The sequence below is a fragment of the Micromys minutus genome (genome assembly GCF_963924665.1).
Source record: "Micromys minutus genome assembly, chromosome: 24".
NCBI lineage: Eukaryota > Metazoa > Chordata > Mammalia > Rodentia > Muridae > Micromys > Micromys minutus.
Window position 1 is genome coordinate 4,114,806 of NC_137959.1, and position 24,905 is coordinate 4,139,710.

The 24,905-nt window shown below is 47.5% G+C and overlaps 1 protein-coding gene across 1 annotated transcript in view; it reads left to right on the plus strand.

Annotated features, from left to right (window-relative positions):
- SLC10A7 (solute carrier family 10 member 7) overlaps positions 1–23,625 on the plus strand; it is a 208,354-nt gene extending 184,729 nt beyond the window's left edge. Inside the window, exons 11-12 of the mRNA XM_080936785.1 lie at positions 20,590–20,735; positions 23,056–23,625. Coding sequence (XP_080792911.1) covers positions 20,590–20,735; positions 23,056–23,085 — 176 coding nt within the window. The 3' untranslated portion in view covers positions 23,086–23,625. The remainder of the gene's footprint in view (positions 1–20,589; positions 20,736–23,055) is intronic.
- The last annotated feature ends 1,280 nt before the right edge of the window (positions 23,626–24,905 follow it).

Sequence of the window (24,905 nt, forward strand, 5' to 3'; positions counted from 1 at the left end):
GCTGCAGGCCAGTCATTGTCCAGATGGAAATGTTTTGTTTTGGGAGAACATCACATCCAGTGGGGGGGAGGTCACATTTCAGAAAGTGGAAGGAAATTTCACATAACATCACCCAGAAATTTTTTTGTTTGTTTTTACACACAAAGATGAACTACAACAAATTATAATATAGCTGTTTGGCACTTTGGAAGTACAGCTTTTCCTGTGTCAAACGCTGTCATCATATTTCTTCCAGTGATTTTACATTCACACACATACACACATGCACACACACAGCTCAAGTAAAATGTACTAAGGGAAACCTAGAAATGACAATTTATGATTCTACCCGGCTCTTACTTAAGCGTAACCCGTGCAGGCCCCGTGGTGCCCGTGTGACATGTGCAGCTCGGATGAGCCCCAGTCCCCTCCGTGCGCACACTCACCTTTGCTTTATTTTATTGTTCTCACCTCGCCCTGCCTTGGTCTCTCCCATGTACTCACATCTACACACGTGCTATCTTTGATTCATTGCTTTTATTAGCGCATTTGCCATTGATTGATTAGTTCTCCGTATTAGTACTTTTTCTATTGATTGATTGCAGATGAAGTGACTATTTGACCTTTAATTATGAGGCTTCCTATTGGAAATGACATTGAGCTATGGCCTCACATAATCCATCTGGAAAGCCTGACACGATGCGGTTCCCTGGAGTTGGTTCTCAGCGGAAGGAAGCCTGAAGGAGCTATCACTGGGCTTCATCAGAAACAACGCCACAGGCTTGTTTGCCATGCTCCTCCAGCGCCAACTGGGGTCGCACGCAATTTCCAGACGGCAGCCCTTGCCGTGGGTTGCCGTAGAAGCGGGGAGCTCTCACCGGTTATCCTCCGGTGTGATGCTGATGCTGGTAGAACTGAGAAGATGTTTTTCATAGCAGGGATGGACGAGGAGCTCAAGCTGGGCACAGCCCAGCGCAGTCAGTCGATTTCACCGAGAAAGAGATTCCACCCCAGATAGCCTCTGGAGTTGGCACTTTACTTCTATTTATCTTTCTCTTGGCTGTTCTAGAGTTTCTACATGTGTCCAAACGTTTCTAGCTACACTTAGGAAGAGAGTGGGTCTGGATGTTTGAGGTCCTTAAGTCCTATGTATCTTAACAGTTTATAATTTAAATAGTAAAATAAACTGGTATCATCTCAGACCGGATTAGCTATTGGTAGTGAATAGTGATAGTCCCGGTTTTTTCTTATTTGTAAAAGCATTCCTGAACGGAATGTGCTCTGTTTAAAATGGAAATTGTTTCATTATCAATGGATTATAAATGCCGTGTGTAGACACGTGTACAGAAAGGCAAACGCAGGCAGCTCCTCATGCTGTCCACTCTATTACGTGAGTCTGCGGCCCCTGCTCAGCAGCAGTAGGAAGCTAATAGCTGGAAGCTAAAAGACGGAAGCCTTTAGGACTCAAGAGAGGGTGGGGAACCCAGGCCGATTCTACACTAGACCCCTGCTCCCCGTGCTGAGCTCCAGTTCCGGCTCTCAGCAAGAGCTGGAATAGACCGTGCAGCTGGGAAACCATTGCCACAGTGAGAAAGTACTCTGTACTTTTACGTTTCCGTGGCTCTGTTTCTGGTGCTTCCCTCTGTCGAATAAATCTTTCTCTCCGGTGTCTGGAGGAGAGTTCTTCAAAGGAATGGTGTCTCACTGTTGCAGCTGCAGCTGCTGCCTGAAGAGGTTAACAAGCACCCCCAGGGCTGGGGAGATCCCTCAATAAAGCCCATGCCATACACGCTTGAAGACCTGGGTTTGAGTCCCCAGAAGCCACAGAAAGCTGACTGGAATCCAGTGCCCCTGTGGTGAGGTGAGAACAGGAGACCTCCACTGTCCCCCCACCCTGGGAGCCCCAGAGCTGGCTGTCAGGACAGAGGTCACAGGTTGCTCTTACTTGGTGCTCAATGCCATGCCAGCACTGCCCCCCAACACACACCCCTGTGCATTCCAGCACACAGAGGTTTTTTTCTAATCCTCACATTGTCACATTAAGAATGCTTAAGAGAAATAAAATCACAAAGCAATCTTTTATTCAAGTTTAATCGGAAGCTTTTCAAGATGGTGAAGAATGAACTTCAACTAGAACTGAAACTGTGAACAGTCTGATCTCTCTCTTAATACAGAAGTCAAAATAACAAAACTTTGCAGATCGGCAAGTCTCTTCACCCCAAAGCCTGACTCTGATTCTGTTGAAACATGAGGATTATGTTAACGGCCACAGAACTGGGCATCACTTTTTGAAGCAGTTATTGAACCCTGGGTACCTGAGCAGCTACGGTGATTAGCAAGTCTGTAAGGACTAGCTCACTTTGCAATTGACAAAAGAGAGCATTACTGAACTTAGCTCAGGTCACATAATTCACAGACGCTGGTCCTGGGCATTGTACGTAGAAGACCATGGTGTGGATTTAAATTGTTTATTAATTGTTTATCAAGAAAGTTATGAATACACTCTCCTCATAATACATTTTTCAGAATACTTAAAATTTCTAATTATTCTTTCTTAAAAAACCATTATTTCCATGTGACCCAGTTAAAATCTGACACTAGTCTTTTATTTTTCTTTATTATAGTGGAAAATATACTATTTTCAAGTGGGCCTTCTTTTTATGTGTGCATATGTTTCCACATGTAAGTCTGTGTAAGTGCATGCATACACGTTTACAGGCACCTACAGAAGCCGGTAGTGCCCCGTGAAGCTGGAGTTGCACTGACAGCCCAGCTAATGTGGGTTCCAGGATCCCGGCTCGGCTGCCTGTGCTTGATCTGCGAGCGCTCATAACTGCTGAGCTGCCTCTCTAGCCTCCCACACGGTCTGGACCAAGCAGCCTTCCCTTTCAGGAGGGAGCGCAGTTGGCAGTCCATCCTTGCCAGCTTCACCCACCATGCCTTCTGGCAGCAGGCTGTTAGGGAAGGGAGGAGATCCAGAGTAAACACAGGACGTGGAATCTCTGCAGGAGAGCCGCAGACACACCCGTCTGCAGTCTGTCCAGTTACAGTCTTAAAGGCCAGGCGGTGTGGTGGTTATTCCATGTAACAGTGCCTTGTAGATGCCACTGAATTCTGGGACCCAGAAGATTTTTATCACCATGCTAAAGAAAAGTAAGGGCAGGATGTCATGTGCCTGGTTTGTTTTGTTTTGTTTTGTGAAGGGGAGAGGGCGTAGTTTCCCTAACAAAGTATATTTCTCAGAGTTTTGTGGGATTTTACACTAGATTTGATGTCACTTTTGGTGTAGCTAGATTATTGTGAACTTAGGAAAACCCAGGGTTCTGTGTCCCAAGTATGAAATTTAAGGTCAGGAAGCTTGTTTGCAAGTTCCGTGGCCTGAGCCTCTTGCCAGATACTTGCTGAGCTAACCCGCACCCTGGTGCCCATGTTCCACCTGTTTGCTGTCCCAGTGACCATCAAAGGCCTACAGTTGGAAAGCCACTCAGAAGGCTCTGTCCCTCCCACTGCTGACTGGGAAGCCTCTGGTTTGGGGTGTCTCCCACTGAACTTCTGAAACTTCTGACCTTTAAAAAAAGTGACATCGAGTGATTCTTGAATTGATATAAAAATGTTCTTTCATATTATTTTATTCATCTTTGCTTTTAATTGTTTCTATACCTTTCATTGATCTATTGAACATGCTTTCAATAGGAGTAATAAAACAACTGCCTATATTAATTGGGTACTTACTAAGGAAGCCATGTGCTAAGTATGGTGACAAGAAGTGACTTACTGTAAAATACTACTGTGCAGGCTGCTTCTCAGTCAAGATGACATGTGCATGTCAGCTGTGGCTCCAGCTCCAGCTCCTCTGAGGGCAGATCTTCACTGCAGTGCAGGTCCTGTTGCATCAGGAAGGACATACAGAGAAGCAGTGGCAGCAGATACTGTAGTTATCTGGCTATCTGGCAAATAGAAACCTTACTAATTAGCATAACGGATTCAGAAAGAGGGTCAGATTGGTGCAATTACTACCTTGCTACGTTACATGATAATGATCATAAGTGGGCTATCATTGATCCCTGTGGACAGCCTAAAACTTTAGAAACCCTGCCTGCCTGCCTTAAGAATCTGGCAGGTCCCACAGCCTGCACTGGAAGCCATTGACAGTGCCAGAGCTTGTTCCACACCTGGTTTGGGGACGCGGGAGGGTCTATGCCTGCCTGAGCTGCAGATTGTGGCCAGTCTGCTCTGCCTGTAGCAGTGGGAACTGTGGCTGTCAGCTCTGCAGGCTGTGGAGAATGGGGAAGGACAGAACTAGGGTTCCAGGGTTTACAGCCAGGGTCTGTCTTCTCATGCTGAGTCTTAAAGTCCTCTGGGGGCATCTTTGACTCAGTAACCTGCCGGGGCGCTTCAGATGATCTTTTACCACAGCAGGTTCCTGCTTGCAGTTGTCACCTTTAGCTCAGTGGCCAGGCCACCAACTGATTGTACAGTGCTACCCTAGATTAAATACTATTTTCTATTGTTGGGCTGAAATAAAACATTTTGTTGGGTTAAGATAGATCCCCACTCACGTGGAGATACTGAGGATGATTGTTTTCTATTCAGTTTACACCAGTTGTTCAAAAAAAAGTTAAATACAACTTTTCCTGTGAAGGAAGTTGCTTTGCCCCCATTGGCCCTGCAGGTAGCAGTGCCCACAGAGAGATACAGACAGAAATATGATTTTCAGATGTGTTACTGGCTAATTTTGGCAAGTGAGGTTTAGCCTGGCAAGGGGATTTTTGTCCATAAAATATGGTGTTTTTTAAATGGTCTCAGCTGAAAAGTTCAAGTTGTCTTGCCCCAAAGCAGAAGTACCAAAGTTCATATAGCCTAATTAATGAAAGAGTCAAAACAGAACAGTCAAAGGCTTCTTTAAAATTAAGATTAAGGCCATTTCGTCAGATGGGTTGGGTGGCTCATAAGGCCTCACACTTCCCTGGGAAAGGGAGAGACTCTCTCAGTGACGCCTCTGCTGAGATGTCCCTGTCCCTCGGTGAGCCCTCATCCTTCTCCCATAACTAACCCTAATTCAATTCATTGGTTCCAATGGAAAAATGAAACCAAAGGAAGGAAGGAAAGACTGACGAAAGGAAGGAAGGAAGGAAGGAAGGAAGGAAGGAAGGAAGGGGAGAGACGGTCCTTATTGCTATTTGATATCCGCTCCTCGTGTTATAAGCTCTTATTTTCATAGTCACCGACAGAGGTGGATTGTACTCATCGGCAGTGAGCAGCTGCCCGCCCACCTTATCTCTCTGAAAGGGACCTTCCGTAAGAACGGGAGGAAGACTGCTTGTCACCCCACATGCTGCCCTTCCCAACCCTTTACAATGCGTTACCGAGGCTTTGTTTATCGTGATTATTAACATTGAGAAAGTTTGCCTCCAGCGAAACTAAAATGTGCACCACACAACAGCCCTGCTTACCCGTTAGACGTAAGTGCAGGATCTCACCCAGGAGACTGTCTCTAAGTTACAGCTCTGTCTCAACTTGCAAACAGACAGGTGAGGACCAGCCTCCTTTCAGAGCTACATCTCCAGTTATTTCGTCTTGTCTCTTCCCTGACATTCCCTTAATTGAGGCAGACACTGTGTTTAGTGACAGCCAGCGCTTGCTTCTCAGCAGAGAAAGTGAACGTGCAGCTAGTGGGCAAAGGGCACACACATCTGTAGCCTGCCTTCAGCCTTTGCAACTTTGTGGCTCTTCCTTTACCCCCCCCCCACCCCCGTTTCACCCCTATTGCTAAATAGGAAACAGGAAAGCATAAAAGGAGGGGAGGGAGAGAGGGAGACAGAGGGGGTGAGGCAAAGGAAGAGAGACAGACTGATGGGGGAGGGGGATCCTTAAATCGAATAATTGAATTTCTTCTTTCTACTTTGCTTGTAGCCGGTCTTTCTTACCTTGTGGGTTCTTCCTTTTCCCACCCTTTATCCCCCTGGTTTCACCCCCTATCTCTAGATAGGAGAGAAAGGACAGAGGGGAGAGAGAGAGATCTCTAAATCTAATTTCTTTTTTTTTCTTTAAGCACAACTACTAATAAACAGCAACCAACTCCCATAAACAACCAGCAACCACCCACCCCATCCTGCCTATCAGGGCCTCAGCATTTATATACTCTCTGGAAAGTCCCCAGAGTTTCAAATGTCACAAAATGACAGAAAGTATCTGTAGCTGACAAAAACACACATCAGCTAGAGCACAAGGCAAATCATAGTCAGCTGCTGAGGCCAGCCCAAAGCAACCCCATGTCCCCACACCTGGGATTAAAGCGAAACTACATTCTTAGAATAGTTCTATAGTTTTTATTAAAGAAAACAAAATCCTCAAACTGTCACTCTACACATCCCCTAGCCAGCCCCAGCTACAGCCCATCCACAGGAATAGGATGGGCAGTCAGATGCCCAGTGCTTAAGCTGCAGGGCACTTAGTAGGCCTCCTACGAAACAGGATAGAAGGGGATAGAAAATTAGACACAAGTGAGAAGATAGTTGGGCCACTTGAAGCCACTGAAGCAGGGACTTTACAGGTCCTGCCTGCAGGTGTACTTTATGGGATGCTCGCCAAAGAGGACTAAGACAGCATAGTCAGCAGCTTGCTACGTAAGCATGAAGACCTAAGTCTGATGTCCAGAACCTGCCTTAAAAAGCTGGGTGGACTAACCCACTTGTAACTGGGTGCTGGGGCAGTTCTGGCAGCTGCACCAGTTTCTTTTCTATTGCTTTGATAAACCCCGTGACAGAAGCAACTTGAGAACCAAAGGAAAAGTCTGTAATGGTAAAGAGGCCGTGGTAGCTGGTGAACAGACATATCTCACACAGGCACACAGCCATGTACATACAAACACACACACAGCCGTGCACACACATGCACAAGCACATGCACGTGAGCGCCTCTATTGTGAGCCCTCTCTGAGCCCGGGGTTCAGCCTTGAACAACAGTAAAAAGTGCTGGCCCTCATCCAGCTTCCATTCCAGTGAGGATACGCTAACAGCCCTTCCATAGCATCAGGACAGCAGAGTACAGGGGGGTGCTGCCAAAGGTTTCTCACTCAAAGGTCACGTTGACCCAAGCACCCAAGGGAAGGAGGAGACACACGGTGTCCAGGGCCAGGACACAGCCACAGTGAGGGCCATGGGAGGCAGGCACACGCTGTTCATCAGCAAACATAATTGGGATGGGAAAGAAGGAAAGCAGACGAGGTTAAAACTGCTATGCCAAGACCCTCCAATGACAGCCAGACTTGGCCTCACTGGTCTCTGTGAGGACTTCCCTTTTTGTCCAGATGAGAAGGGAAGCCACTGGAAGGTTCTGGATGGACTGGTAATGAAGATGAACTTTCAAGTTTGAATGGTTTCTTTGGACACTGTTGGCTAGGATACACCATGGAGACCTGGGAAGATCAATGAGAGGCTTTGATCCACACAAAGATCAGCAACAGTGGACACAGACCTCATGGGAAATGCCGAGTGATCAGTCAGGCTTCTCTCAGAGCTTACAGGGTGACTACGTATGGGAATTTACTAGAATGACTTACGGCTGGAGCCTGGAACTCAGCAATGGCTGCCTATGAGCAGAAAGCCCAGGAACCCAGAAGGTGTGCAGTCCACGAGTCTGGATGTCTCAGCTGGTCTTCAGCCCACAGCACATCTCAGAGAAGTGCGTTCTAGTGCCAGTGAAGGAGTGAACTTGCTGGCAGACAAGCAAAGAGCAAAAGCTTCCTTCTTTCATGTCCTTAAATAGGCTTCTAGCAGAAAGTGTGGCCCAGAGCAAAGGTGTGTCTTCCTACCTCAAAAGTCCAGATTTACCCACTTCAAACCAAAGAGAGAAAAAGATCTCACAGGTATGGCTTCCATTTCTGACTTGTAGTTCATGTCAGACTGACAACCAAGAATAGTCATCACACTGGACAGGGGATGTGTATGCAGGAGAGAGTGGGGACCAGCAGCCAGAGGGGAGGGACGCAGAAGAGGGGGACTTAGTGGAAGAAAAGGGATTAGAAAACAGCAGGAATTCAGCCTCAAGCACGGAAAGTCTGTGCTTGTCCATCTGGTGGAGTCTGGACCTGTGGTCAGAGCTTTACCCCTGAAGATGCCGTGTGAGTCGGCTGAGCAGGATGGACAGCCAGAGAGGAAGAGCCCCAGCAGTACCCAGAGAGTAGAGAGGGGTAGCTGTGCTGATAGGACAGATGTGAGGTGCACTTGAGCAGACACACATGCATCGTTTGGTAGCACTGTGTGCAAGGCACTGTACTGGATGAACTTGCCTAATTATTTCGGCTGATACTCATATCAACCTTGCATAGTACTCATGACCTTGTCCAAATTAGAGGGCTGTGAGGGGGTCAGACAGCACCCTGCTGTTCACTGTGAGGATCCCCAAAGAGGGCACACCACCTAGCTCATGATGCCTCCTGCCCCACATCCATCACAGGCTCACTTCCCACTCATGTGCAAATGGTCCAGGAGTAGACAAGCCGAGAGCACCCCACACCCAGGAACACCCTGTCTAGATAGATGCAGCAGAGGCCTAGCCCCCAGAGCACACTCACTGACTCTCACCCTTCATCTCAAAGGCTGTGACCTCTCATTTGTTAACAAAATTGACTGTACTATTTTGGAAAATTAAAATCACCTATACCAGATTAAATCCATCTATTAGGTGTTCAAAGAAGGAAACAGGAAGATAGGGGGCCAAGGAAGTCAAAACATTCTTTCCAGAAGTGTCTCAGGCTTTTCTCAAGTTCTTTTGGCCAGAAAACTAAATGGGATATTTTGTCCTGGTTTTATGTCATTAAGATGGGATAAAATTGGAGAGTACAGTAAACAGCTTCAAGCCAAAATGAAACACAGAAATCTGACTCGAGCTTTTTTCTTTATTTTTAGTTGTGTGAGAGCCTTTTCTTTAATATTTTTATTTGTGTGTGTTTGTGTGCATTGTGTACATGTGTGTCAGCTGTGAGCCTGTGGAAGCCAGAAGAGGGCATTGGATGCCCTGGAGCTGGAGTCAGTCTATTTCAAGCCCCCTGATGTGGGCACTGACCACTGAGCTCTCCAGTCCTCTGTAAGAGCCGTGTCTTGGCCATTGTTCTGTTCATGTGAAGGCATCATGACTAAGACAACTCTCATAAAAGAGAGCATGTAAGTGGGGGTGGCTCACAGTTTCAGGGGTTTAGTCCGTTATCGTCATGGTAGGGAGCATGGTGGCATGAAGACAGACATGATGCTGAAGAAGAAACTAGAGTTTTGCGTCCTGATCCACAGGCAGTAGCAGAAAGAGAACTGGGCCTGGCATAGGCTTTTGAAACCCCACAGCCCACTCCTAGTGACACACTTCTTCCAACAAAGCCACGCCTATTCCAACAAGACCATACCTCCTAATCCTTTTCAAATAGTGCCACTCTGTAATGCCCAAGCATTCAGATCTATGAGCCTGTGGGGACCGAGCGCATTTAAACCACCACAGACAGCAACTGCTCCTACCACAGGCCCGCCCCCTGGCCCTACAGAGGCACCCTTTTAAAGAGAGGTGGATCTGAAAACAAATGACGGAAGTTCACTTCCCCAACACGACTGTCTTGTTCTTGTGTGTCGGATGCACCGGTGCTTCTGACGTTGTTTGTCATGAACAGTGCCATGGAGAAGAAAATCCCTGCTAGAAGATGACCGAAAGCCAAGGCAAAACCAAGTGCATACTTAGGCTGCTTACTGAGGGGCTCGGTCACAGCTTACACGAGTCTACCATCTCACTGTACTGAATGTTTAGAGTAGAGAACACTAGGCTTACATGTTAGCGGTGACAGAATCAGTGGATGTTCACGTCATAGTTGTCAGCTTCTGTTTTGTGTCGCCTGTGACAAGAGTGTGTTTTGTTGTTGTTGTTGATGGTGATGATGATAGAATTGAAGCACATCTTCAGAGTTGTCTGGGGGCCTATACAGATGGCTCAGCAGTTAGCAGCACTGGCTGCTCTTGCGGAGGACCCAGGTTCAATCCCTAGTACCCACGTGGCTCACCATCAGCTGCAACTCTAGTCACTGGAGCTACAGCTCCCTCTTCTGGCCTCCCCAGGCACTGCATGCATACGGTGCACAGACATGCATGTAAGCAAAACACTCATGCAAGGAAGATGAAGATAAAATTTATTTCTAAAGTTCAGTTGAGGAAAACAAGGACCCCGTACTGATCAAATGGAACCTCTCCTGTGTGGTGATCGTGTTAAGTGAAGTCTGAGGACCTTTTGTTATCTTTACCGTGTGAAGTACTCACTCAGTGTTCTGTTTTCACACCTTTTGAGTGTGACCATTGGCAAAATTTTTATCCTCGTTGTGGGAAAGGAAGGAAGTGACCTCCTACTTTTCTACAGTCTCCACAAACAGGGTAGCCCCTCCTGGAAGTTACAGGCGGTGTTTGAAGAAAGCTCTATGGCTCAGCAATTCAGTTGAGCCGGAATTCCTCCTGCTGACCGTTTCTGCAGCATTGTCAAGTGAGGGTTCCGCATCTGCTGCCGAGGCCTCAGTCCGAAGAATTAAATGTTTCCACGTTAGCGTGCGCTGCGCTGGCCCCAGCCGTTCATTAACCGCCTTTCCAATCACAGCACACCTGTTTCTAACACCAGCGGCTCATCTGGGCTTTCTTGCATCTTTATTTACATAAAATATCTCATAAAGCAGTAGGAGTGCAGCTAGGCGTGGAAGGCAGAAAGACTCTCTTTAATTTTCCTAATGGGCTGAAAATGGTCATCAGACAACTTTGGTTTAAAGTAAAGCCTTAGGAGTTGTTCACAGAGGCGCCCTTCCTGTCAGGCTGTTCTGTGTAAACCTTCTCTTCCTTGGGCTTTTGTCTCTGCTGTTCTGTGTATATTGTCACAGATCCCTGTTCTGGGGCACCTAAGGCCCTGAGCGAGTTACCAATTAGGCTGACGGGGAGCACAGACTGGAGCCAGCACATCCATGTTCGAATTCCACCTGAACCCTACGTCTGCTTATGGCCCGGGCCAGTGTTTTCCTCTGTACTGCCTCACTTCCTTCTGAACTGTGAGGAGGGTAGTAGTCAGTCAGTCTGGACAAGCTGACAGATGTGTGCTCTCAGAACTGGGCCTCGAGCCAGCAGACGAGAGCTACATGTTATGTCTGGGACCTGGTCTACAGAAGGTGTCACCACCAAAAGACCTCTGTGTGCGTCCTCTTCACAGTGAGTCTCCATCACTGGAAAAATGGCTTCTTCTCTTCGTCGTGCCCTTAGCATTTATTCATAACTCAGTGTTTTCTCACTTTCTTTCATTCTATTCATTAACAACAAAGGAACTTTTAAAACTTTTACTTTTCAAGCATGAAGGAAGGGCCAGTGTCTAGGAAGTTCCTCATAGAGCCTGCACAGCAGAGAGCTAGGCAGGAGTGCTCAGTGGGCATCGGGTATGGTCTGCTCAGCTGACATCACCTTTGTCCCTTTCCTATGAGGTGCCACCGACAGATAATTATGACTGTAACTCAGGCCTTGGTTTGGAAGGTACTGTCCTCTTTCTGAGTACCTGCTAGATTAATATAAGATATTCTCTTGTCACTAGAGACAGAGGGGTTTGCCAATGGTGGTCACTCCGTGTCCAGCAGTTTGGAAATGGTAAATCTGTGGCTTCCTGGGATGCTGAGGGAAGTCCTAAGAGTTCTGTCTCACTGGACCTCCTGTGGGATGCCTGATTATATAGGAAAGATAAACATGCTTTTCTCTGGTCCCCGTGAAGTTCTGACAAGCTCAGATGCTGTGGTGGCTCACAGCAGTCATCACATGACAGAGGTTCTCACTTACGTGTGGAATGCCAGACAGAAAACAAGCTGGTGAAACACCAGCCCAAGGCAAGGATGTGCCCAGACTGCATGTTAGAATGCTCAGTGAGTCGGAGCAGAAAGCCCACCAGCTAGATAAGGAAGAAATTAAAGAGTTCTTACTGTCTGTTTCATCCTGTCCCCTTTTCTAAGGACCTCTGAAAAAGTTTGACTGGTTATCCTTGGGACTTTCCAGAATAGTTTGGGGAAAATCCCAGAATGGAGCCAGAACGTAATTCTGAGATGCATGCAGATTATACAGCACCAGACACCTCTGATGGGCAGCCAAGTCAAGCAGGTCACACCCACCCTGATATGCATAGTGTTTCTTTTATAGCCTCTAAAGGGGAGACAAATTAAAATAACTAAACTCTCTTCACTTTCGGGGGTCCACTTTTCCCCAGTCATCTGTGTATGCTGCGGTTTCAGTGACGCGTTTCTGGGTGGAACTTGCTGGTTGCTGGCTCCGGCCTGGTGCCTGTGCATTGCCACCTCCTAAAGGGGAGCAGCACCAGCTCTCTGAGGGTGGGGCCCTTGTCCATCTGTCACTGCATCCAAACATTATCTGGAACATAACAGATAAATGTAAACTGTTGTACATTATCCTCCTACCTCCTTTTAGTTGGGAACAAGGAAGAAATAGGTTGATTTTACTGATGTGAAACAGTTTGTGTGGCTGAATTCTGCCTTGCCGCTGGGGTGCTAGGAGCTGCTCAGGGAGACAAGTCACAGGGAGCTCTGTGCTACTTTCCTTCTTTCTGCCATCGGGGTGTTGAGCTGATACCTGCTCAGGGGAAGAAGCACAGCCTAAGATAAGTGTCCTAGCCTGGAGAGGACCAGGGCTGAGGCTGAGGGTCCCAAACTCCTGAGCACCTAGATGCTGCTGGCAACCTTGAGGAGTTGAGAGTGGGCTGTCGATGAGCCACAGGCCAGAGGGGTCCTAGCTTAGCTCAGGGGTGGGTTCCAGAGGGAGGAGGAGCCTTCTGCGGGACAATTAGATGGCAGGGATTGGTAACAAAGGCTTCCCCCAACTATGGTTCTTGATGAGAGAGCCCTTGCTTGTGCAAACTGTTTATTCATGGAGGAAAAATGGATGCATACAACTTACTCAGGGTGGATCAGAAATTAAATACCTTTTGCATGAAGGAATGTCTGGGAAGGGAAGCTTATTGGCTAAACCCTCTAGGCCTCTAGGTACCTCATTAGCATGGAGAACTCTGAGCTCTGTGCTATGTGACTAGTTGTGGCCCTCTTAGTGGAATGTCATGGTCACGTGCTCCAGGGTCGGCACCTGGCCGGGAGCAGATTCAGACGCCTGTTCTCACCTATGGGAACTGAGGGAGCTCCTCAATGTGCTCAGCCTTACCTGTTTTTCTGTCTGGTGACATGGTTCCGCCTGACCCATACAGTAGCTTGCCTAACCAAGATCAGACAGGCAGTAGAAATAAGATTCTAACCCAGGAGTGACTAGCCCTAGACTTCTAATGCCATTTGTACAAGCAGTGTAGCCATTGACACAATGATAAATTGGGCCTATCGTGACAGCTCCGTGTGTAAGGTGCTTACTGCATGAGCATGGAGCCTGCGTTCAGTTCCCAGGATATTTAAAAGGTCAGATGTGCTAGCACATGCTTGTGAGCCCAGCACTGGAGAGCTGGGGAAAGTCAGACCACTGGAGCCCATGGGCCAGCCAGCCCATCCTAACAGGTACACCCAGGCCCCAGAGAAGAACCCTGTGTCAAAAGCCAAGGTAAACAATTCCTAAGCACACAAAGTTGATCCTCTAGTATCCATACAGACCTGTACAACATATAGTTTAATCCCACATGTACCCACACCTGCACATAAGCAAATAATAAGTAAGGAAGAATGAAGTCCCTACATGAAACATTAGCTGTCCTTACTGAAAATTAGCTTACTTCAGGACTAGCCTAGACCTGTTCTAGCCAATTCCAAGACTGTGGTTAAGGCCTTGCTAAGGCACTGTCTCATGCTCTGGAAGTGATGTATAATGTTCCCGGTCACCAGATAAACCGATGCTTATTAGTGTCTTTCTGTGACTCTTGTGTCTCTAAGTATGGGGACAGTGAGTGGGAATGTGCATGGGCTTGTGCGGTGGTGAGGGGACATCATTTATTGATGTTTGAAGAGTAGCCACGCTCCTCGAATACTGAGTTCATGATGGCAGAGACCTACCTGTTGACTCTTACGGGCAAGCGGGAGCGTTCCTGGAAACTCAGGACAGACAGAGACTTTCAGTAGCAAGAAGTAGCACATGGGTGTAATCCCAGCACAGGATGCTGGGATGCTAAATGTATGGGTGTTTCTGAGGACAGAGTAAGCCAAAGTGGGAAAACATGACAAGAGAGAAGCGGCTGAGTTCCAGATTTGCCAGCAGCTCCGTCCTGAACGCAGTGGTACCCCGAGAAAGCACTCAGATGGAGAAGACTCAAGTGATTCAGTAGAATATGTACATCTCTCGGTTCAGTGTCTCCCACTCAAATATTCCTACCAGTATATTCAGACCCTCAGCACTAGGCCTGGTCAGACACTTCACCACTCTCTCAGATGCATGTTGTGGGTCTGATTTGTCTTTCTCTGCCATGTCAGATGAATATATTTCTCTCCCAGAAAAACTGGTAAGGTCGAACAGATTAAGGAACCCCCACAGGGTGGACATTTGTTAGCTTCAGAGTCTAGTGGAGTGACTCAGATTTGATCTAAAACTGTCTTTTTCAGTATGTGGAATATTCACGTTTTCTGAAACAGTCAGTCCTGTCCCATACTTAAACCCGGAAGAAGAGTTAGGGAAGGAAAGTAATGGTGCCCCAGTCACTCCTAGAGTATGGGATAGGCCTAGAAAGTATGTCCTCCTTCAGAGGTAAGTCAGAAGGAAGGCCAGCTTTACAGTGGAGGAGATGCAAGCTAAGTCCCGATGAGCCCATGGACCTCCGTACATAAGTCAACATCTAGGTTGACCTTGAAGTTCTAGGCTTGAGCCGGTGACAGCAAAGGCCCCATGAAGTTTACTTTAGTAGTGTCCACAGTTACAGCAGGTCTGTTTCTACCGTAGCTACAGGCAGGGGTCAGGGAGGTTATTTAGCTGCATGAACTTACTAAATCCCTGTGTCCCCATCAGTGGGATCGTCACCACCTACTTCAAGGGACCAAGTGAGGACTTGTACTTGTCTCTTGTACCAAGAGACTCTTCAGAGCCCTGAGCAAGCAGTGGTGCTTTGCAGATGATGGCAGCTGTGATGGTCTTTCACTGAAGTTGAGTAGGTGTGGGATTTGATGGATGGGCCCTGGAAACTCACTCTGCTCCTGATCAGGGCATTGGCTTTAATTAATGGGCTTTGAGAAGATTAATCTGGCTGTGCTTTGTGGGGTGGATGAGAGGAAGAGTCAGAAGACAGGGAGGCCTGACTGGTCTGAACTGGACTTGACGAGGAGCTAAACTTAGATGGTAAGATGGAAACTGGAACCAAGAAGCAAGAACTTGTCGAACTCCGTGACTCCCAGAATTGTCCCCAGGCTTTGAATTATGCAGACCCGGCAAGAGAGTGACAGCAGGGACTGCAGGGACACCGGGGTGGCAGGGTGATGATGTGGCTGGGAAAGAGGCCAGAAAGAGGCTGGCCCGTTTCTCTCCTTATGAACACAGCAGGTAGAACAAAGCTGACGGCAAAACCATTTCATGGGGGAGGGAGGGAGGGAGAAGGAGGGAGGGAGAAAGAGGGGAGGGTGTGGGAGAGTGTGGGAGGAAAATACTATGCAGCTACAAGTACTGTAGATAAATTCTGAACAGTGTTACAGTGTAGATCTTTTTATTGTGAGTCACAGGACAGCCTTGCACAGTGGTTAAAGGAAAATCCATGTTTAGTTTTAGGGGGGAAATGCCCATTTCTCAACCATCAGTCAATGTATCTCATCTAATATAAGGCAGCAATGTTGCAAGTTTTGCACAGCATAAAGGGAGTGTTCTAGTTCAGAGAACATAAAATAAACATGTTTAAGTTAGGGGGAGCTTGTTCTTGTCCACGCTGTGTAATCCTCTTCTTCCTGGGTATAGGATAAAAGAAAGCCCTCACTTGCTCTTTAGAAGGAAGGACGCACGTGGAGCTCCTGCGTGGCAGATGTCAGTTGAAAACCCTGCTTATGGAGTGTGCTGCAGTGTCAAACTCTGTTGGATAATTTTAGACGAGTGTGTCATGTGTGACATGGAAGTATGACACACTCCACATTAGTGATGTCCCAAGTGCTCAGATCAGGTAGTAACGTGCAGAGAGAGTGCTCTTCATCTACCCGCACGGCGTGCACAGCGAGCAGTGAGGAGACGCTTCCTGTGGAAATCCCGTTAGTCAGGAAAGGGACCCATTTACAGCGTGCGCCTCTAACATCTTTCAGACAATGCATTGTATTAAAGAGGCATTTTTTGATTAATGTTTTATAAACAGTTTTCAGCATGACAGCTTAAAGTCCCTGTAAAATTGTAAATGTGCACATAGTGTTCACTTCCATAAAGTCAGATGCCATCTCATAAAGTCTGGTTGAATCCTGTCAACCACGGTGACACAGAATCGGTACCAGGGAGCATTAAAATTAATTTGCTTCATTTATATTACTGTACTGATAGCAAGATGAAAAGAATCTCGGATTTAAATTTTACTTTAAAAGGAAAACTCAACTAAGTGTGTTTGGGTTTTTAAATTATTGTTGGTTGTTGTTTTTTTTAATTAACAAATGTAAAAATGAGGTGATAGTATATATAGTAGCTTTATTAATGAATTTGAAAAAATACAAACCCATTCATTCCACGAGGGTTTTTTGGTTTTTTTTTTTTTTTTTTTTTTTTTTTGGTGTTTTTTGTTTGTTTGTTGCTGTTGTTTTTCTGAGCATCTACTATGTCCTCCAAGATGACTGTGGAATAGCTGCTGACCCTGCTGGTGGTGATAAGAGCACAGGAGTCCAGGGCTGGCATGGGTCACATGGAGAAGGGCTCTGCAGGTCAGTCTGGAGACTGTAGGCTGCACCCTCAGAGGAGACGAGACGAACAGAAGGCTAACACATAAAGTGGGTACCAAGAAGTGATGAGCGTCTCAACAAAGGAGCTGAGCAGAGGCCTAGGGGCAGCCTAGGCCGGAGGGGATGCAGAGGAGTCCTGAGGCTCCCATGGAGGCTAGGATGCAGGGATAACGCAGCAAAGGAACTGTGAGGTCTAGAGGAGGGGATGGCGGGAGCAGAGGCCCCCTGCATCCTCCCCCACCCCCACTTCCTGCATCAGACTGCGCTAAGACTGCTCCGAGTGCCCTCAGTAGGGAATGGCTGACATTCTGACGTGGTGCCCTAATGTGTCAGCCATTGAGATAGGAATGGTTTGTTTGGGCCCATGGTTTCTAAGGTTTTAGTCTCTGGTCACTTAGCCCTGTCTCCTTGAACCTCTGTGGTGACGGAGCAGAACACCTCCTCCAGCTCACAGTGGCCAGGAAACAAAAATAGACAGAGGAAGAGGTTGGCGACCCATGACCCTTGAGGGCACAGCCACATGACCTAAGTCCTCTCATGAGGCTTCACTTCATCAGGCTCCTCCATGCTCTTTAACAGCTGGGTACTTAGGGGACACAAGATCTAAGCCACAGCACCCGGCTCCGGTACAGCCTGCTTCTGGTACCTAGCCCACACACCTGAGCGCCGGTGGAAGGAATAAAGGAAGGAATGAATGCATACGTACATGAATGAATGTTCCCGAGAGCTATTCACCCTGTAGGAGAAGAGGACAAGAATATATCTCTGTCCACAAGCTGCCGGAATAAAAGCTATAGTGACTTTCTGGCTCGACATGACAGATCTTACCAGGTGGCAGAAATGTGGTGCCGTGTTGGTACGGTGACTTCTGAGGGATCCTGTAGCTTATCTGTGGCTTCTAGCTATTGCCCAAATATCCCTGGACTCCTGGCAGAGGCACCCCGGGGCAAACATACTACATTTCCCGTCACAGGACCTGCTGGTGAGGGACGTGCTGTCTCTCTGAGTTGCCCACCCTTCTCTTTCCAAGAGTCTGCCACGATCACCCTCAGCCAGGACTCTAAAAATAGAAAAAGAAAGTAGGTATTTGAATGATGGAAAAGTAAGAAAGATTTAAGACCCAAACAAATAGAGTGGCTTTAATTTCTGGAGTGCCCCTCCCATCACAGAGACGGCTGTGACACTGAAGGACCTGGCATCGCGTCTGGACAGCAGACTTCTGACCTCTCATATCACTTCCAGTCCTGTTTTTAACGCTAGTTGCTGGGGAGGTTAGCGATGGGAGATGTGATTTATAACTACCAAGGAGGGACTGTGGGCACATGAAGTGGTGGGAGAAGGCCCTATTTAACGTGACAAATGTCTGCACAGCTGCAAGCCATCTTGGATTCCTTCTCATTCAAGCAAGGCAAATGACTGTCACGCAAGGCACAGTAAGAAACAGGCCACCAGGGTCTGTCAGGACAATAGATCTATCGGCTCAGTAAATGGACGGAGAAAGGGGCCAGGAGGAAACACGGGCTGTAACAAGAGGAAGCTGCCAATGCTGGGACCAAGGGAGTTCGGGTTCTCAGCCCCTAGCTGCCTGGAGAAGCGGCAGCAGGGCTCAGGCTTCCGGTGAGATCCAGGGAGCACGGCGAGCTACAGTTGGAGCCAAGCTGAGTGCCAGCGCCCCACGAAGATGCCGGCGCCCCACGAAGATGCCGGCGCTGCAGAAGCAGAGCAGCAGGAGCAACGAGCCGTCCTGTCCCTCCATCCTCACACTGCCAAGAGCATTGAGGGCACCACTAGGCAAGAGGACTGAAGTTCGCTGACTCTGTGTGAACAGACGGTGTGTTTGAAGATCAGAGGGTGGAACTGAGGGGCCTGCAGCACAAGAGAGCTTCAGACCTTCAGTTCAAAGAAGGGCAAGACCACCAGCACACCAGAAGCTTCTAGAAGGTCAAATCCTGGCCCTGTTGGTGTGACTCTAACAGTAGCTCTGCCCTTCATCCATGTGAAACCCCAGCACCTTCATGGTGTGGAGATCAAGGGAGCTCAGGGTCTGCTGCCCTGGCCGTGCACACCCACGTGAGCCGCACAGCCGGGGGAGGTGACCTTCATCTCTACTTTGCCTCGTCAGGGCCCTCAGGCGTCACGTTTCATTCGCTGGTATAACTTGCAGCTCACTCAGTACTTGGTAACCGCAGCACCTGGCACCTGGCTTCTCCTCTGAACCCACTTGAGCTAAAGAAAAGCTCACAGCTTGGATTCATGCGACAGAAGGGTGACTTGGGTGGTTTAGCTGAGCAATGATTTCCTTAGATTTCAGTCAGAAAGCTGTTCTAACCACTTCTAAGGACAAGAGATCCCCACACGTTCGGTGCTTGATGCCTCCAGGCTCCTCACACTCGGTTACCCTCCTCCCCTCCTGCCTCCTTGGAAGTCCCTCCGGGGCAGCAGAGCTCATGAGACCCCAGATTCCGAGAATCATCGTGTGGATCACCAATGGCGAGCTTGTCCAGAAGGGGTGGGGGTCCAACTGACATCTCAGTGCCCACTGCTTACCTTCCAAGGCTATGCGAACTTTGCAGCGCATTTTTAAGCTTTTTTTTTAAGTACCTATTTTATTTTATTATTTTATTTTGTTCTTTGTCTGATTGTTGTCGTTGTTTGTTCTGAGTGTTTTCGTGCACATGGAATCAGAAGACATCTTCTAAATGCCTGTGAGGGAAGCCCTGGGAGAGGTTTGAGGGATGCGGATTCAGTTTGCAGCAGGGCTTTGTGTGGCCATGAAAAAGAGATCAACCGTGAAATACAGTTTTGCATAAAAGTTTGAAATGTATTACGGTGTTAAAAATAATTGGCACACCCATCCTTCCCTGTTGTGCTGTAATGAAAGTTATTTATGTACTACAGCATGCTGAAGCGTGTGGGCCCTTTTCAGAGACCCTTTCAGGAAAACGAGAAGAAAGCCGAGTGCTAACCACATGCTTGAGAGCTGCCGGGTGCCGCAGTCCTGAGGAGCTCGGCCGAGTGAAACAGTGAACAATGGCGCTCCAGCCGATTTTGTCTGTGCTGCTAAAGAGGCCAAGCATGTGCGCTGGGGGCGTTGCCTAGCAGTGGGCACACCCCACTCTTTAGAACAGAAGGGCAGACTCCATTGAGTATTTATCTGTTTGGGTCCCACGGAGTCGTCACTGGACACTAGTTTTGCAGCTTGCCTGATACCTACAGAACTGTTTTGTGACTGGAAAGCACATTGGAATCCCTGACCGTGAGGATAAATTCCAGGAACTGTGGGTAGAGCACATGGTTAACAGTTGTAGGTCCAGGCTTCAGTTTGAGGGTGTTTGCCCAGCCAGAGTGTGTTCCCATGACAGCTGTCTACACAGAGTATCTTTGGAGATCCTAACAACCAACATACTTACACCACATTTAACCTCCTCTGAGTCCTTTCCATCTTCGTAGAGAGACCAGTTCATAGTCTTCCTCCTCCTGAAGAAGGAACTGCCAGTTTTCAGTGCGAGGTACCTCTGCCACCGAGCACAAACCACCCACCCTCCCTTTTCATCTTCTCCAGATAGAACTCTGCGCCTTATGTCCTGAAAGGAAAATAGGTCTGTTGGCTCTTTTTGACAGCTTCCCATTTGAGGTCTGGGAATATACATGGGGAAATGCAGTAATAACCTATTCCAGAGTTCTGAAAGTTAGTCGGATGCCTGACTTTGCCCCTGATTTCTGTCTTCTTTGTTGAACAGGAATTCCGATGCTGAAGATTGTGTTTGCAGGTCATGACCATCTCTCACTGATATCCCTGCCCTTGCTCATCTACCACCCGGCCCAGATCCTCCTGGGAAGTGTGTTAGTGCCAACTATAAAGTCTTGGATGGTGTCGAGGCAAAAGGTGAGACCCTAGAAAGGTCTGACTTGGCTCTAGATCAGACTGAAGTCTTCTTCCTGGATTCAGCTGATTCACATACTTATTACTTTGCTCTGATATATCATTATTCTAGAGTCTGTTTTATTCATGAAGTAAATAACAGGGCGTGGGGGAGATGACTGAGTGGGGAAAGCAAGCCAGGCTACCTTCAAAGGACAGACCTTGTCTCAAAAAATAAAGTAGCAAGTAGGCAGTCCATGGTAGCCTTTAATCTCAGCACCCAGGAGGCAGAGGCAGGTGGATCTCTGTGAGTTCAAGGCCAGTCTGGTCTACAGAGTAAGTTCTAGGATAGCCAGGGCAATACAGAGAAACTGTCTTGAAAACAAACAAAAAAATAACAAGCAATTGAAGAAGACACCTGCATACAAGGATCTGTGTGTGCTCACACTCACGTACAGATAAATCCGTGATACAGATAAATAGCATCCATTGATGAGGAAGAATGAGTGTTGAGTGTCTTCTTAGAAAAGACAGTGATGCTTGTACTGCGGTTTTCTAATCTCTGTAGCTCACTTGTATGGAAGAGAATCCTGACAGAAGGCTTCAAGCATGAGCCATCACCTCTTGTGCCCTTCCTTTACCTGTGGCCCACAGCCTTTCATCCATGCTTTTCTGAAACTGGTTGACACTGGTCTTAGCCAGAATGCCACTTTCACTTTTAATTTTCCAATAGGGTAAAACTGTGTTTGGGGTTAGAACACAAAAGTAACAATCAAAAGAGCCCACACAGTATTAGCTTCACCATACGTAGCACTGTTATTATGGCATAGTACGTAGGTCCTTTAGATTTACTCTCAAAATACTCAAATCAACAGTTCGAAGAACTTTAGATGGTGCAGGGCATGGTGTGATGATGGGGTGCTCACCTCATGACTTGGCCTGCCAGGAGTAACTTCTGTGTCCCCAAGTGGTGGCTACTAATGGAAGATATGTGAGAAGAGACAGCCAGTGGCAAAGCACACTGTGCTGTCCCTAGTGTCGTGAGTGACAGGGTGCCACAGGGTGCACACCCATTGAGATGTATGTGCAAGGCTGGGAAACAGGATGAAAGAATTGAAAAATTTGCCCAAAGTCCTGTGGTAACTTGGTGCTAGATTAAGGACTAGATAAACTGTTTCTATTTGGCCATATAACTATAACACAAAGACAGAAACTGAATGTCACTCTCAGAAGACTCACAGTAAGCCTCGGGGGTCCTACCCGAGATGTTTAGCCTCTCTGATGTCATCTCTAGTTTAGTGGACAGCAATGCCAGGTACTATGCCAGCCATAGAGCCTCCTACTCCGCAGGAGATTGCTTCCGTTTCTCTTTTCTTCACTTTTCACCATCCTTAGAGATCTTTCTCTTCCACTTATCAGTGTCTGTGTATGCTGCCCCCTCAGAGTGTATACTTACGAATATTGACGAAAAAAGGGAAGAAAATTAGCTGCGCCTTACGTAATCCTCACTGCTGCTTGGGGGACTGAGGCATGGAAAAGCAAATTCAAGGCCGTGGGGCCCTAGATTCAATACCCAGTACCACAAAAGAACACACAACAAGAAAAAATCATTTGAAAATCCGATTATTCTTGGCAACATTCAGTCACGGTAAACAAAAGATTAGTTGGAGTAGATTGTCTTCTAAATGCCTCAAACTTTTGAGACTTAACTGGACTAAGTTAGAATAAAGCAGAAATCCTGGACTATTTTCCTAGTAAAATAAACCCTAAGATCTGCCCTCGGGGTGTCATGGCCACCTTTGCTTTGTAAACAATAACTAACAAGCCCCAAAATACCCATCCAGTGTAGAGCAGAGGCCTACACGTAGATAGGCCAGACTGAGGAAGATTGTTCCTGGGGTAGGTTGGTGATATAGTCCAGCTGAGTGCGTGCGCCTCTGAGCTTTCTGTTGCTGTTGTGAATACCCAGGGCTTAGACAGAAGGAAGGATTAGTTTAGTTCCTTGTTTTGGAGGGTTCAGCCCATGACTTTTGGCTCTGTTGCTTTGGGGCCTGTACGAGGTTCATGGTTGGAGTGTATACACTTCTGCAACCCAGGGTGGGGGACCAAGGGCCTATATTCCCCTCTGAGGGCACCCCCCCCCCAATGACTTGAGTATCTTCCACTAGGCCTCACCTCATCAAGGTTACCTGCCATCTTCCAATGATGATATAATGGTCCTCTGATGAAACTAGGGTCTATCAGTGGCCTCTTTTTCCAGTAGCAGACATTATCTGGTAGTAGTTGACATTTCTCCCTTGGTTGTGGACACTGTCCAACTGTGAACTGTTTTCCTGTCTTACAGGGAGTGAAGCTGACGAGGCCAACAGTATGACTCAGGCAGCGTCCTCCTGGAGCCATGTACATATATGTACAGCATTGTACATACAGGGGATTCTGAGGACTTGTCCTTGTGAATGTTGCTTTGATGCCTATTTTATTTTTTTACAGAAAAAAATATGATATACCTGTTTAAGTGCCTTAAAGTGTTTTTGACAAGAGCGTTATTTCCAAAACACACTCTGCTGGTGCCTGCCGTGGGTAGTACAGGATTTTGGGCTTAATTGTTTTTTCCCTAAGGCAGAAAAAAAAGTTCTAGTAAGGGACAAAAAGCTAACAGGTTTTCTTCTTACTGCCTTTTGTGCAAGACTCTAAAACATTTGAAATGAGCGCATGCCATCCAAAAGCCTCCCTCCTGGTGACAGTGAGATTCTGGAGTCTCCTTTGCACACTTTGATTCACTGTGTGCTTCTTTGTTTCTAAGACTATGACGTGCCTCTTACTAACTCAGCAGGGGACGTAGATCGCAGAGAGGCTGAGGAGTGTCAGGTACCTCATTCCTTGACACTGCCTTCTCTAGACAGGCACTTGTTAGTCCCCCCACACCCCAGGAGCTCTTCGGTCCCAGCACAAGAGTGTGTGTTGGGGGAAGGGGGGTGCAGCTGCAATTTATTCTCAGTTGCTTCAAAGAAAGTCCTGATGTGGGTGTTGAGGTACCTCAGACTGTGGTTTGGGGTGTTTGCAATCATTCCTCAGTGTGCTTCTCCTCACTTCCATAATTCCGTAGTTTTCCACTTCACTTGCACACTCAAAACAGCCCAGTGCACCACACAGACGTCTCAGTGAGCTGGAGAGCCATAGAAATCATCAGATTATGTTCACATTCCACAGCTAGGACCAAGCACATTCCTGTTACACAGCTCCAAACTGTTCCTGTTACACAGCTCCAAACTGTTCCTGTTGTCAAGACACTACCTGTTACACCCTTTAATTAAGCGCACTTGAGACATCTGAGACATTTGTGAATGAGAACGTCCTTTCCTCATTGGACAAATGTTCATAATGTCTCTTAAGAAATCAAATCATATGGCCTTAGGAGTCAGAGAAAATAAATAGGAGGCCATGGACGTGAGCTAATGTCACATGTCCACACTGCTGGTCAGGTGCCACCCTGCTGGCACAGAAGACTCACCGAGCTGTCAGGATGAGCCCTGGAACGAGGCCCAGCTTTCCCAAGGACTGTCTGTTGCCTTCAGTGGCCAGAAGAGCCTAAGCCGAACCCAAATAGAAAATACAGCAGCATCCTAAACAGTGGTGGGAATGCCCTTCCTGTGTTTCCTTAATGCTGTGTGTTAGCGATTTAACAGGCATCATGGGTCTCCCCGGGCCTCCCTGTCTCCCCAGCAGCCGCCTTTGGTGTTGGTAGTGGTGGCTGTGGCTTCACAGTGAATCCTTCAGAATTCCCTGGGCTTGTCAGTGGTGTTGGTTTATGTTGGTTAGCATTGGTGTTATAGGTGATGGTGGTTTACGTCACGGTTGTCATGTTTAGCGCTGGTGTTAGCACCAGGTCTTTTGTGTCAGTGTCTTGGGACCTCATAACTCCTAACGGAGCTGTATCACTGGTGTCAGGCCTGCAAAGATGAACGCTGCACCCCTGGTGGGGCACACTGCTGGTGACAAGGAGGCAGTGAATCGTTTGGTAAGTGTGACGCTTCCATGGAGCACACAGGTTTTCAAGTCTTGCCCCTGCAACCTTGGGGCTTTAGAGGAAGTGGGCATTGTCTGCAGTAGACTCAGAACCCTTTCTGTCACTTGAACACTGGACTCCCCACCGACTCATCTACCTCTCTGTGCGACACCTGCAGTAGGTGTGAC